Source organism: Mesocricetus auratus, unplaced genomic scaffold (assembly GCF_017639785.1).
Source record: "Mesocricetus auratus isolate SY011 unplaced genomic scaffold, BCM_Maur_2.0 Super-Scaffold_100691, whole genome shotgun sequence".
Taxonomy (NCBI): domain Eukaryota; kingdom Metazoa; phylum Chordata; class Mammalia; order Rodentia; family Cricetidae; genus Mesocricetus; species Mesocricetus auratus.
The window spans coordinates 51,387,162-51,402,151 of NW_024429267.1; the positions used below are offsets into that span (position 1 = coordinate 51,387,162).

The 14,990-nt window shown below is 49.4% G+C and overlaps 1 protein-coding gene and 1 long non-coding RNA gene across 6 annotated transcripts in view; one reads left to right on the top strand and one right to left on the bottom strand.

Annotated features, from left to right (window-relative positions):
- The window catches only part of Ccr4 (C-C motif chemokine receptor 4), a 9,828-nt gene extending 1,621 nt beyond the window's left edge, over positions 1 to 8,207 (bottom strand). Inside the window, exons 1-3 of one of the 5 annotated variants that reach the window (XM_021229937.2) lie at positions 7,961 to 8,207; positions 4,616 to 4,748; positions 1 to 1,389 (exon numbers count right to left, since the gene is read on the bottom strand). The exon at positions 1 to 1,389 is cut by the window's left edge and continues 1,621 nt beyond it. In XM_021229937.2, the coding sequence (XP_021085596.1) occupies positions 289 to 1,371 (1,083 nt within the window). In that variant the 5' untranslated portion in view covers positions 1,372 to 1,389; positions 4,616 to 4,748; positions 7,961 to 8,207 and the 3' untranslated portion in view covers positions 1 to 288. 5 annotated transcript variants of the gene reach the window in all.
- A 125-nt stretch (positions 8,208 to 8,332) lies between these two features.
- LOC110341797 lies at positions 8,333 to 11,404 on the top strand. Its single transcript, XR_002383801.2, has 2 exons — positions 8,333 to 8,513; positions 10,691 to 11,404. It is a non-coding gene; the product is annotated as an uncharacterized LOC110341797 (long non-coding RNA).
- The last annotated feature ends 3,586 nt before the right edge of the window (positions 11,405 to 14,990 follow it).

Here is a 14,990-nt window from a genome sequence, read left to right on the forward strand (position 1 = left end):
CTTCAGTGCAATCTAGAAGGTCACCGAGACTCTGTTCGCAGGCCTCCCCCGGGTTCCTCTCTCCCTGTAGACAGACCTGGTGTGTGACGAACGCAGCCCAGCTGAACACATTTCGGCCTGCACTTGTCTATGGAAAGAGTAAGGGTGAGCTGCAGGGTGAGAAGCTGCCTTTCCATGATTTTTGTTTGTTTTCCTTGGACACCTGCTCAGGGGACCCTTACTGAAAACAAGGTGACCTAGTGCCGGGTGTGGGGAGCTTGTTAAGGCCATGATCCCCCTGTTCACGTGTTACAAAGCGTCGCGGAGGTCATGATCCACAGTGGACTGCGTGTAAGAGGAGCTGGAGGTGTCGGCTGAATAGACCTGAAGGAAGTCGCAGTATTGGCAGAGCACAAGAGGACCCCGGCACGTTCTGAAGAGCTGGGCGATGTACTTCCGGAATTTCTCCCCGAGAAAGAAGTAAATGACGGGGTTGAGGCAGCAGTGAATAAAGGCCAGAGTTTCTGTGGCCTGGATGGCGTAGTCTAGGTACTTCTCCACCGTGCAGTCCTGAAGGACTTCAAGCTCCACCAGCGTCTCCAGGAAAAGCACCACGTTGTAGGGCGTCCAGAAGCCCAGGAAGAGGACCACCACGGCGAAGATCATCCTGACCGCCCTGCTCTTCTTGTCATTCTTACAGTGTTGCAGGGTCCTAATGATCATGGAGTAACAAAAGAGCATGATCCCCAGGGGGATGAGCAGCCCCAGGACGTTGATCTCCAGGGAGCTGAGGACTTTCCATGTGGTCGAGTTGACTGAGTACTTGGTCTTGCAGTACGTGTGGTTGCGCTCCGTGTAGCAGGTGCTGAACAAGAGGCCTGGGAGGGAGGCAAATACAGCCACTGACCACGTGACCAAGCTGGTGATAACCCCATAGGTCAGAGTCCTCGCTTTCAAGGAAAACACTGCATGCACAATGGCCAGGTATCTGTCTATGCTCATGAGCATGATGAAGAAGATGCCACTGTAAAAGCCCACCAAGTACATCCATGAAACAATCTTGCACAGACCTAATCCAAAAACCCACTGGTCGGCGGCGTAGTAGGCCCAGAATGGGAGAGAAAGTACAAACAGCAGATCGGAGATGGCAAGGTTGAGCAGGTACACGTCGGTCATGGACTTGAGCCTCTTGTATTTGAACAGTACCAGAACCACAATGGAGTTCCCAAACAGACCCAACAGAAAGACCAGCGAATAAAGAGGAGGCAGGAAGAGCTCCCCAAACGCCTTGATGCCTTCCTTGGTACAAGGCTTGGGCATGCTTTCGTAGAGGTAGTAACTGTTGTACGCGTTTTCATCCTGTGTGGTGTCTGCTACATCCGTGGGGTTCATCTTTGGGATCTACAGGCTCTGGACACAAGCAGAAGAAGCCAATGAAAAGAACAAAGGAGGAGACGCCTGTGAGGATGAGAACAGAAGGCTGCTAAATGCAAGGAACAGCTGTACATGACGCTGCCCCAAACCGTTGCACGCCTGTCTGGAAGGGACATCAAGGTCAGAGAAAATCATCTCAGCCTTGGGAGTCAGGCAGATGCGTTCACATCCGACTTCACCCTCTCTGCTGGGAAGCTCATTTCTCTCATGGGTAGGTAAGGGCTGTGCTCCTCCCTCAAGGCGGGAAGCTTAAAATGGTCCCTGTGGCCAGTGGAATGTCCTAGCAGGTAAAGACACTTGCCACTGAGCCTCACAAACCTGAGTTTGATTCCTGGGAACCACATAGATGAAGGGGAGTCCTGATTCTTAGAGACTCATCCTCTGGCACAAGTATACCCCTACACACACACACACACACACACACACACACACACACACACACACTATATATATATATATGGAAACTGGGCAAGGTGATCCTTGCATTTAATCCCAACACTCAGGAGGCAGAGACGGAGCTCTGTGAGTTTGAGCCCAGCCTTGTATACACATAGTTCCAGGCAAGCTAAGGCTACATAGACCTTGTCTCAAAAAACAAACAAGGGCTAGAGATATGGCTCAGTGGTTAAGAATTCTGGTTGCTAGCCAGGCATTGGTGACACACACCTTTAATCCCAGCACTGAGGTAGGGAGGCAGAGGCAGGCGGATCTCTGTGAGTTTGAGGCCAGCCTGGTCTACAACGCTAATCCCAGGGGAGCCTCCAAAGCCACAGAGAAACCCTATCTCTAAAAATAAAAAAGAAAGAAAGAAAGAAAGAATTCTGGTTGCTCTTCCAGAAGAACCAGGTCTGATTCCCAGCTCCCACACTGGCTCACAGCCATCTGCAACTCCAGTTTCAGGGGATCTGATGCCCTCTTCTGGCCTCTGTGGGCACCAGGCACAAATATGGTTCCCAGACATAAAAGTAGGCAAAACAGTCATACACATAAAATTCAGTAAATAAAATGAAAACAAACAGGGCAGGTGAAATAGTTCATCATGTTAGTGTACTTGTTACTATGCCTGTCGACCTGGATTCAATTCCTTAAACCCATGGGATAGAAGGCAGGAACCAATGGCCACAGTTGTCATCTGACCTACACACACACACACACACACACACACACACACACACACACACACACACACACACACACACTGGAACTTGCTCTGTAGACCAGATTGACCTGTCTCTGCCTCCCGAGCACTGGGATTAAAGGTGTGTGCCACCAACTGCCTGGCCTATATATAAATTTTTTTTTTTTTTGGTTTTTACGAGACAGGGTTTCTCTGTATTGTTTTGGAGGCTGTCGGTCCAGCCTGGCCTCGAACTCATAGGGATCCGCCTGACTCTGCTTCCCGAGTGCTGGGATTAAAGGCGTGCACCACCACCGCCCGGCTATATATCAATTTTTAAGTTAACAAAAGAGCTGCTAGGCATTGGTGACACATGACTTTAATTCCAGCACGGGGGTGGGTGGGGGGTGGGGTGGGGGGGTCGTGCAGAAGCAGGTAAATCTGTGTGAGTTCAAGGCCAGCCTAGTCTATTGGGTGAGTACGAGGACAGCCAGGGTTACACAGAGAAACCCTTTCAAATAAGTAAATAAAGCTTAACAATGAATGAATGAATTGGTGGGTACAGAGGTTAAGACATTTCTTACAGTCATTCACACAAAACACACACCTGATCACATGGCAGTGAGTAACTTTCTGACCCAGGGCTACCCCATGCTTGCTGATTTCGGTCTCTGTGGCACCCTGAAAGTCCCTATTAAACCCTTCCTGTTTTGTTCAGTAATTCCTGTCTAATCTCTCCCTATATCTTCACTACTACATGCCTCAAAGACTCCAGTGTTCCTATGAGTGTGTGTGTTTGTGTGCAGTGTAAACATGGGTACACATCTGTGAGCATGTGCAGTCAGGTTGGCCAAGGAACCCCCAGGACGTGCCCATCTCCACCCTGCAAAGCTAGGGCTATGGGCATGTGCCACCACACCTGGCTTTTGCTTGCCTACTAGAAATCTGAACTCGGGTCCTTCCTTGTGCATAGGCTGCAAAGCACTTTGCCCTCTGATCCATCCCCCAGCCTCCGCCCTGGGGTTTCTCAAGAGAGATTCTATTTATTTTTCTTTCTTGGGAAGCCATACTGAAGTCTTGTTGCATGGCAGGGTCTCCCGAGAGGAGTTTGTCAGTGACTAACAACTCTATTATGACACTATCATTTTACTGCTGAGAATTAAAGGAAAAACGAAAACATAGTCTTGGAAGAGCAAACAAGAAAAAGGTTAGCCCAGCAGAGTGGCTCATGCCTAGACGCCAGCACTTGAGAGGCAAAGGCGGAGTTCAAAGTCAGCCTCTACAACACTGTGAGTTTGAGCCAGCCTACACTATATCAGACTCGCAAAAACAAGTGAGGCAGAATTGATGGGTCAGCAAATGCAGACATTTGCCATCGAGTCTGAGTTCAACCCCCTGGTTCCACAAGGTAGAAGAAAAGAGCCCTCTGTAGATCATTCTCTGACCTCCACGCACTCTGGCACGAGTGTACACATATTGTATATACACATGCACATAACACGTAAGTAAATGTAATGACATGCATCTTAAGAGAAAATTAGTAAATAAGTAAGTAAACTGCTTACGATTCTGTAATTCCTGTGTGTGTGGCATTCCTGCGGCTTGAAAACCTTGCTAAGGAAGCAGAAAAGTCTGCAATCCTGCTAAAAGTCCAGGGTTTGGGGGCAGAGTCGAGTCTGTGTGGGTGCCTGGCTGTGAAGCCTTAGGAGGCATTCGAGCAGGTAGAAAGTGTGTACGTTCCAAGATGTAGGTCAGTGAGCACCAGCAAGATAAGGAAGCCCGAGCGTGGAGCTGGAGGGATGGCTCAGTGACTAAGGTCATTTGCAGCTGTTGCCGACGACCTGGGTTCAATTCCCAGCATCCACATGGTGGCTCACAACCATCTATATAACTGATTCCAGGAGATCCGAGGCACCAGGCACACTCATGGGGCACTTACACATATGCAGGCAAACACTCTTACACACAAAATAAATCTACAAAAAAAAAAACCCAGAATGTTGGTGGCCAGCTACCTGTCAGTGCTGCCTCCCGAACCTGCAACTGTGTAGCCACAGGTCCTGCAAATGTCCCGTGTCTACTCACCTTGATCTCCTGAAAGTGGTCCCCCCCAGGACAGTCTGTGAGGCAATGCCAGGATCCTGAAGCAGCACAGGTACTTTGAAGGGTTTGTGACTTCCTGTGACATACCAGCTCTTCCCTTACCCACATGAAGCTTCTTGACAAAAGGAAGAAGAAAAAAGAAAAGAAGAAGAAGAAAAAAAAAACCCCTGAGTGACTCATTTCCCCAGATTCAAGGGTAGAGTGGTATGGTCCCTTCCGTGGGAAGGAAGAAAAATGAAAAGAAGCGGGGTGTAATGGCACACTCCTGTAATCCCAGCACTCGGGAGGCAGAGGCAGGAGGCTTAGGAGCCCAGCGCTATCCTTGGCTACATAGCACATTTAAGGCTAACCTGAGCTACATGTGACCATGCCCTCCAAAAAAAGTAGGGTAAGGAGGGAGGGAGACAGGGAAGGGAGGGGGGAAGGTTAAAAAGAAAAACTTTTACAGCTTCTTAATTTGTAAAAATGTACTTTTGGTCCCAGCACTCGGGAGGCAGAGGCAGGCGGATCTCTGTGAGTTCGAGGCCGGGCTGCCCTACAGAGCGAGTTCCAGGACAGCCTCCAAAACAATACAGAGAAACCCTGTCTCATAAAACAAAAAAAATAAAAAACAAAAAAAAATGTACTTGTGGTATGGTAGGGATGTAGGGAATTGGCATAGTGTGGTCAAGGCCCTGGGTTTGATTCCCAGTACCACGCAGAGACAGCTTAAAAAAAAAAGTAATAAAAAGCACTTTGTGGGGTTGGAGATTTTGCTTGCCTAGCAAGTTCAAGGCCCTGAGTTTGGTACTCAGTTCTGGGGGCATTGGGAGTGGACAACAAAACAAAACATAAAATTTTTCCTATAACTGATCACATAGTAGAAATGCTCTTTTTTGTTTTTGTTTTTCAAGACAGGGTAGCCTTGGTTGTCCTGGAACTCACTCTGTTAGCCACTCTGGCCTGAACTCATAGAGGTTCCTCTGCCTCTGCCTCCCAAGTGCTGTGATTAAAGGTGTGCGCCACCGCCACCCAGCGTTCCTTACAGTTTTAGTAAGTGACCTTTTGGTTATTTCTCCCTTGCAAATATGCAAGGCAAGCAGGTCATACTTGGAAAGCAGAGGCAGGTGGAGCTCTGTGAGTTCAAGGTCAGGCTCATCTACATAGCAAGTTCCAGGACAGCCAGGGCTACATAGAAAAACCATGCTTCAAAAAGTAATAAACAGGGGCTGGAGAGGTGGCTCAGAGGTTAAGAGCACTGACTGCTCTTCCAGGTTCGATTCTCAGCAACCACATGGTGGCTCACAACCATCTACAATTCAATCTGGTGCCCTCTTCTGGCATGCAGGCAGAGCAGTGTATAGGTAAGAAATAAATAAATCTTTAAAAAATAATAATAAATAAATATATTTTTAAAGTGCCAGACAGGCACATCTGTGTGATGCTCTCCAAATGACTTCCTTCAGCTCCTCGATACTTTCCAGACTTGACAAGGCCAGAAGAAACTCGAGAAAACCAGCACTCACACGTACGGTGGGGCAAAGTCAGTCTGTATCTGTCTGCCGTGCAAGGCAACTTTGCAGGCCTCTTTGATTCAATAAGGAGGCTAGCTGTCACACATAAGGGGGTCAAATTGTAGTAGTAAGACCAACTCCAGGGGATCTGATGCCCCCTCCTGGCCTCTGCAAGCATGTGATACACAGATATGCATGGAGGCAAAATGTCCATCCACGTTAAAAAAAAAAAAAGCAATAGAAATGGCCAAGCCTGCCCCGTCCCCTCAGCCATTACTGGATCCCGGTAGCTGTCTCAGTGAACGCTGAGTAGTCTTGAGATGAAGGGCAGCTTTCAGCCTTCGAGATGGGGCAGTTGGTACCCCAGAGATAACCAGCACTCAGGCTGACAGGTGACGTCCAGTCCTCAGAGCACCAGTCGGGCTGTCCTTCAGGAGGAATTTCAAACTAAACGCCAGGGCCTGGAGAGACGGCCCCATGGCTGGCTGCTCTCCCAAAGGACCTGAAATCCCTTCTCAGTACCCAAGTGTCTGTAACTCCAGTTCCAGGGGATCCGGCACCCTCCTCTGAGCCTGTGACCTCTGTGGAAATGTGGTACACTTACATACATGCAGGCAGAACCCTCATACACATAAAATGGAAATAAATAATTTTTTCAGGGGCAGGAGTCCTGGAGTTTGAGACAAGATCTCACTATGTAGCCTTCGCTACCTGGAAAATTCAGAGATCTGTTTTGCCTGTGTGTGTTCCACTAAACTTGACAAAAAAATAAACAAATCTTTAAAAACAACAACAATAACCTAAACATCAAAAATAGGATTGGGCAGGTAACCAGGATGCACTGTGTACATGTACGAAATTGCCAAGAAATAGAATTTAGTAGTAAGTATAAGATCATTTTTCCCCCACAATGTCTAGATAATACGTAAAGAAACAGGAAGCCAGAGAGGTAAGATGGTGTGTCCCAAGCCAGAGGAACACAACTGGCCTACAATCCTGCTCTTGACAATAGCCACTGTAGGCTTGATTTCTGAGAAAGGAGCGGTCGGAAAAGAACAAAACTCAACGAAAAGCCTGCCCAGACACCACCAAATCAGGCCAGTGTCCAACAGAGAGCTGTATCGCCCCCTGGTGGACCAAGTCTGATTCCAACACCAAAAGCTTGAAAATCCTTGAGGCTACCCAGGGGAGCAGCATAACTGAAATAGGAAGCCCCCCCCCCACGCACCTCCAGGAGGAGCCCCCTGGGACTCTGCGGCACAACCGCAGTGGCTTAGTTCAGTGGCTAAGCAGCCAGAAACAGCTAGAGAAATCTGCCAGGCAAGGCAGATTAGAGAGAGCTAGAAAAAGCATGTAAGGAGGCTTCTGAGAGAGGTTAGCTAGGCGCCTGTTGATTGGCTAATTATAATAATCGTGGTCTCAGAGCACGGGCGTGGGGGGGCGGGGTAAACCCAGCTGTCTAACACCTGGCTGGAGGTGGGAGAGGATGGGGTTACTCACGGAGGTTGCAGAGCGTGCGAACCTGGCTACGGAAGAGATTTGGAACGTAAATTTCGCTGCTGAGAGGAGAAGTGACTGGATCAAGCCAGGGACTCAAAACTGAGTCCAAATTGGACATGGTAGCACATACCCATAACTTGACACTTGGGGATCCGGAGTTCAAGATCACCCTCAGCCATGTACACTAATTCAAGGCTAGTGAGGTCGTCTCAAGAACAGACAAAGCAAGCAAAAAAATAAAAATAAAAACGTTGTAAATGAAAAAAACTTAATGAGTCAAATAAAATATATAATGAGAGGCTGGAGTCACGGCTCAGCTGTTAGCAACACTTACTGCCTTTAAGGACCCAGGCTCAGTTCTCAGCACTCCCATGGGCGTTGCTAACCATCAGCATCTCTAGTTACAGGGCATCCAACGTCCTATCTTGAGAGCACCAGCCACGTAGATGGTACACAGGCATACATGCATGAACAACACGTATCTGCATAGAATAAATCAATGCATAAAAAAAAAACAAGCCTCGCTATGTGGCTCTGGCTGTCCTAGAACTTAATGTGGAGACCAGGCTGGCCTGGAACTCACAGAGATCCTCCTGCCTCTGCCTCCAGAGTGCTGGGATTAAAGGCAGGTGCTACCACTCTTGACTTTAAGAAAAAAGAAAAGCAAAGCAGGTATCAGCTGTGGGCCTAGAGACTGGGAAGTGTGGGGGGGGGCTCTATCAGTGGAACAAAGTCACTGAGATTAGCAGCGTTGAGGGTGAGAGTCAACACACTCAAAACATCAAATGATCGTGTGTTTGCCTTATTGGACAGATGCAGCGAAGGCTGAGGATCACCGTGTCACCTCAGCTGGATTCTGATCTTCTGCTGGAGGATGAGGAGACAGGGTAACAGATCTTTTTTGTTTGTTTGATGTCTTTGAGAAGGTTTCTCTGCGTAGCCCTGGCTGTCCTGGACCTCTCTATGTAGACCAGGTTGGCCTCAAACTCACAGATCCACCTACTGCTGCCCCCCGAGTGCTGGGATGGGGACTGGGGTTCTCCTGGGGAGGCTCCTCGGCTGAGGCGGCTGCTGGGAGAAACCGTAGCCACAACTGCTGCTGGGAAGCCCAGGAAAGATAGCTCCCCGGGGCTGGAGAGATGGCTCAGGTTAAGAGCACTGTCTGCTCTCTTCCAGAGGTCCTGGGATCAATTCCCAGCACCCACATGGCAGCTCACAACTGTCTGTAACTCAAGTTCCTGACATCCTTATACAGGCATACACATGCAGGCAAAACAGCGATGCACATAAAAAATGAATAAATATTTTTTAAAAATGGCTTCCCTTGACTCTGGGTCCATCCTCATTTCCAGGGTGCTTCCAGGGATGTGTGCATCATTTAACCACGGCGGCTTCAATCTCGGCTCCGACAGCACTGCCATTTGGGATGACCTGGGCATCATTCAGATCATGTCACCTAAACCCAAGCACTCCCCCCAGTAGGAAGGTGTCTGCAGTCTCCTGGCCCAGTTTTTGTCGCCTGGGACCAGTTACTGAACGTCCATGTGCCACCTTTGTCTAAGATGCAGACGGGGACTCTGAGAGCTGTTTTTATCCAACCGCCTGGCCCCCTCTTCCTCATTCCCTCCCCTGGGCACACTCCCCCTTCGCTCTGCTGTGACTCTGACATTGGTTGGGTTGGCCCTTTAACAACCCAAAAAACGGGCTGTTAGCTAGAAGCCACAACAGCCAGCAGATGGCAGCATTTCCCAGTTTACACTGATCATTTAGGAAATGGGTTTCGTTACTCAAGAGCTGGAAATGGCGCTGAGTGTGGTGGCACGCGTTTAATCCTTGCACTCGTGAGGCAGAGGCAGGCAGATCTCTGTGAACTCAAATCCAGTCTGGTCTACCCAGTAAAACCCTGTCTCAAGAACAAGCTTTTAAAAAAAATAATTACTTAGTGTATGTACGTGTGGTAGCTTGCAATCAAACTTGGGCTGTCTGGCCTGGCGGCAGGCACCTCGGCCTGCAGGCCCATCTTGTCTGCACTGGCTGGCTCGCACCTGCGTTCTGTGCCCACCAGAGAAAGGCAGTGGTCCCTGCTTATGATGCCCACTTCATTGCCTCTCGGGATTGTCTTTATCTCCTCGACTCCCTGGATTCCTGGCTTTTGGGGATGACTCGGCAGTTAAGAGCTGTTCTTCCAGAGGACCCTGAGTTGGGTTCCAGCACGCATATCAGGGGGCTCACAATTGCATCTAAATTAAGCTCCGGAGCGGAGTGGGGAGGAATCCAGTCCCTTCTTCTGGCCTCCATGGGACCTCAACCTAAATAATGTGCACACACATCGCTGAAAATATTTAATATGATGACATTCTTTTAAAGACTATTTCTGATAATGAAAGGGGTACCCCTGTACCTATAGCACCCCAGGATCTTAAGGATCTTGAGTTTAACTCTAGCCAGAGCTACACAATGATACCCTATCTCAATAAGACTGCCTTATGAAAGGAAGTGTGTAGGTCCATTGCTGGTAAGATGTCCATGACCAACACCGTCAGCCAGACTTAGGCAGGCACCTGACATAGTCACTATGACTACCATTCCCTACTTTGCAACAAAAGAGCTGCCAGTCGCCATCTCTAGGGGAGGCTGTAGATTGGATTGGATGATCTCTTTTTTTAATATATTTTTAAAGATTCATTTATTATGTATACAGTGTTCTTGCCTACATGTATGTCTGCACACCAGAAGAGGGCACCAGATCTTATCATAGATGGTTGAACCACCATGTGGTTGCTGGGAATTGAACTCAGGACCTTTGGAAGAACAGCCATTGCTCTTAACCTCTGAGCCATCTCTCCAGCCCTTGGATGAACTCTTTATCAAAGCAAACCAGGGCAGGGCTTAGTGGCTTGGGCCAAGTCTTGTGGTTCATTTAAAAGATAAGAAACTTAAACCCCAAATGCAGATAGGTTTAGACTTAATAGGAGGCTTCGGGACCTGAAAGCTGGGTTTCTGCGTCAAGCCCACAGGGAGGATGATACATGTAGGTGAGAACTACTCTCTCTCGATTCTGCAGAACCGGTTAGAGAAGAAAGGAACACAGCTGTAATCAGGCCTTGTCTGACCTGAGTCAAGTTATGGACCTAGGAATTAGATCTAGAACCTTTCAACTGAGCCTTCAACCCCACCTGCTCCCTACCCAAGACCTGCTTTTGGATGCCTCTCCTGGAGCTCTCCCAACCTGTCTGCAGTTTCTCCGCCAGGCCTGCCCCTCCCTCATCCGTCACACTGGGCCCCTGCCCTGGAAACGACCATTCTGCTGTGCAATTATTCCATACCTCGAAGTCAACATGCTAAGCAAAGTTCAAGCTCCAAAACCCTTGCTCTTCACAACCCTGTGGGCTACTGGTGCCAAATGGAGTGCCTACCCGCCCCACTACCGCCACACAATGAACTTAAGGTCACCGTCTGGAATCTCCTCCCTCAGTGAGAGTTCGCCAGCCCTTGGCTTGGATCCTCTGTGCTCTGGGCTGAGCTGTGACAGTTGTCCTGACAGATGTGAAGGCAGAAACAAGGGGAAAAGCAACATGGCAGTCTAAAAGCAAGTGCTGTGTGGAGCGCCTGGGATAAGGAGGTTGCCGTGTGCTAGCCTGACGATCTGGGCTTGATACCCAGGACCCGTGGGGATTTCTCAGCGTTGTCCTCTGCTCTCCACATGGGCTCTGCGGCATGGGTACACTCACACACACACACACCCCAGAGAAACACAATAAAAGCTGCACCGATAAAATAAATCAGTATGTGACTCCTTTCTCGAAAGTATACCTCCAGAGGTGGCTTCCCGACAACCTCACTTCTCTTGGGCACTCCTGGTTCGCTTGCTACTCAGGTCCCCAGGGAAGTGTGTGTTTCACCTCTATGGCTGGGGGTGACAAACATACACAGCACTGATTTAGCAGGGCCGAGGCCCCGCAGGGGGAGAGGAGCTTGATGTATCCATTTGTTTTGAGACAAGGTCTCACTGTGTAGCTTGGCTGTCCTCACTGTGAAGCCTGGGCTTCCTCCCTCTTCCCAGTGCTGGGATTCAAGCTGCACCACTGCCACTCATGCATACCCCCTCCCCCAAGTCTCCACTTTGCAAACAGATACCTTTTTGTTCAGGGGTTTCCATTGTGACACTTTGCAGCCCCACATCTCTGCTGGTGCCTGATGGCTGTGCATTCCCAGCCAAGTGTTGCAGTCTCCAGATCAACTCTTCCCCCACGGCAGGGGAGCTCCTAAGAGCAGAGAGGTAATAAACGCCAAAGCAGCTTCAGGAACTCCCCTCAAACTGACCAGATTCCACCAGGCCCGTCTGCCAGAGTAAGCAGAGCCCAGTTCAGAGAGTTGAGCGCCAAGCCTCATAACACCGTCTTTTTTTTGGGGGGGGGGCTTTCGAGACAGGGTTTCTCTGTGTTGTTTTGGAGGCTGTCCTGGAACTCGCTCTGTAGACCAGGCTGGCCTTGAACTCACAGAGATCCGCCTGCCTCTGCCTCCCGAGTGCTGGGATTAAAGGCGTGCGCCACCAACGCCCGGCCACAACACGATCTTAAGAGGAGAAAAACTCCAAGGAGACCAGGAGCAGCAGCCTGGAGGACACAGAACCGAGCCAGGCTGTCTGGAAGGGATAGAGATCAGAGGAGGCACCAGGGAAGGGCTCTCCAACCAGCCACGCTGCCTGCAGGCCGTAGGGCAAACCAGCTTTTATGAGCTGTCACCCACGGGCCTTCGTGATGCAGCTGTGAGTCATTTCTGCCCCTGTAAGTGACCCCTCACCCACATTCCTGTAAGTGACCCTACTAGAGCTCATTGCTTCACCAAGTCGGACTTTGGTCTGCTGTGGGTTCCCGATCTGGAAAGTTATGTCACATAAGCAACTGGTACCTGGCCTACAGCTGCACAGGAGTGGATCCTAGCCCTTCTCATCTCTTTCCCGTTGGTCCTTATAGCTGCGGGCCCAAGCAAACCTCAAGAGAAATATCCCAGTGCAGGCAGAAGGCCCGGTTCAAGCCCTACAAGCCACCCAGTTGACCACTTTCTTCTACATTACAGGTGCACAGCCAGTGTTCACCCATTCAACTTGCTTTGAGCAGAAGGGTCTCCTAATGCAATCTGCAGACTAGCTTCAGCTAATTTAGCCCCAGGTAAATGCCTGGGGGGAGGGGGGGAGATAACACAGAGCTTATGTGTCTCTGTGTAACCCTGGCTGTCCAGGAACTCTCCGTAGTCCAGACTGGCCTCTTACCTCTGCCTCCTGAGTGCTGGGATTAGAGGTGTGCACCACCAACCACGGCCCTGTTATAATTTTTAAAGTACTATCAGAAATGGGACTCTTGAAGAGGATAACCAGAGGCCAACCTCCTTCACTGAAATAAAAAACTGACATCTCTCCAGTGAAACCTCAGGAAACTACTCAAGAAAAATAAATTGCTGTTGCTCCACCTATCCTAGCCGACCCCAAGGGAGTAACAAATGCATTCACATCACAGGAGCCAACAGTTAGGTGTAAATAAGCACCTCTCCCGCTATGACAATGACACACCCCCAAAGGGCCCTTCCCAACCAGCTTCTTCCAGGAGTGTCTCATCCGGGGTGTGGGGGAACAAGTTCAACTATTACCTGGGAAGGTGAGGCAGAAGGATCGAGTCCAAGGAAGGAGCTGAAGAGAGTTCCAGGGAATCTGACCCCCAATTCTGGCTGTCTCAGATACCAGGCATGTACATGGTACAGATGCACGTGTGTGTGTGTGTGTGTGTGTGTGTGTTTGTTTGTGTGTGCATCAAGCTCACTCAAGTGAATGTGTGTGTACACTCGGGTCAGCTGAGGTTGTCTTGGTTGGCAGCAGGCACATTTATTGTTTCTAGACATCCCGTTGGCACTCCTGAAGACGACTACTTTAAATTACTTTACACATACAGGTGGTTTGTACTGACAATCTGAGTTCACCCAAACACACGAAGAATAAGGGCTGGTAAGCAGGCCCAGTGCATTTACTGCTGAGTCCGGATGACTTTGGACCTCTGGGACCAGCATGGTGTAAAGAATCAAACTCCAGCCAGGTAAACTGTGGCACACTCAACCCCTCCCCCACCAACGCACACACCCACAATAGATAAATGACATGCAGGGCAATGGTGGCACACGCCTTTAATCCCAGCACTCAGGAGGCAGAGGCAGGAGGAGCTCTGTGAATTCGAGGCCAGCCTGGTCTACAGAGTGAGTTCCAGGACAGGCTCCAAAGCTACACAGAGAAACCCTGTCTCGAAAAACAACCCCCCCCCCCAAAAAAAAGTCCTTGCGTAGGCAGGCAGTGGTAGTGCACACCTTTAGTCCAAGCACTCCAGAGGCAGAGACAGGTGGATCTTTGTGAGTTCAAGGCTAGCCTGATCTACACAGGATTTTCCAGAACAGCCAGGGTTAGAGAGAGAAACCCTGTCTTGAAAAACCAAAAGTCTGCCTAGAATGCAGAAGGCCCTGGGTTCAACACCAAATTAACTTGTAAAACTTAGCAAAGCAACTCTATAAGAATGCATCCGCCATAGCTGAGAAACCATGCCCATTAGGTCCTGGATGCCCAGACTGACTTGTACTACGCTGAATGTGTAAGAACTCCTAATTGTTAGCAAAGAGGTTAGACACCTAGACAGATTCTGTCTCCAAAACCTCTGGTTTCTACCCCAAGATGCCTCATGTATTTGCCTAAACCTACTTCATGTACATTAACTGTGGGATCCACTCAACCCATTGAAGACAACACATTCCATTCCACCAAGAATACCACGTTGAGTAGCATTTCCTCCTGTCTGTACTAGTTCATCAGGAATACTGTTGCCGTGAAAACTCAGACGGTTTCTGTGGAGGTCTACAGTTCCCTTGGGAATAGTGCTGTGTTCACCACGCGAAATGGCTAAACTGTGGTCAAGTGTCTGGCTCACTCTGTAATCCCAGCAAGAAGAAAGTGAAGGCTCCAGCCTCTCCCCATATCCATGTAAAATACCTGGTTTGTATGTATTGCTGGGTGTTCACTTTCAGTAAGGGCTACCTAGGTGCCATCAACTCAGCCCTTCAGACTGAGTTCACCGGGCCACAGCCAGTGGGACTCACATGGAACTGGTGTTTTTATCATTTAAAAACAAAAATCTGTACGTGGGCGCACACACACGCCATCCCACAGCATCCTGTGGGTCAGGACAACTCCAATCACACGAGTCCCAGGAACCAATCCCAGAGCCACCATCACCTGATACCTACTGAGCCATCTCCCCAGCCTACGAACTTCAGTTTTTCCTTCAGAAATGATCCCCCCTCAGCCCATCTCCAACATCTCCCAGTTATGG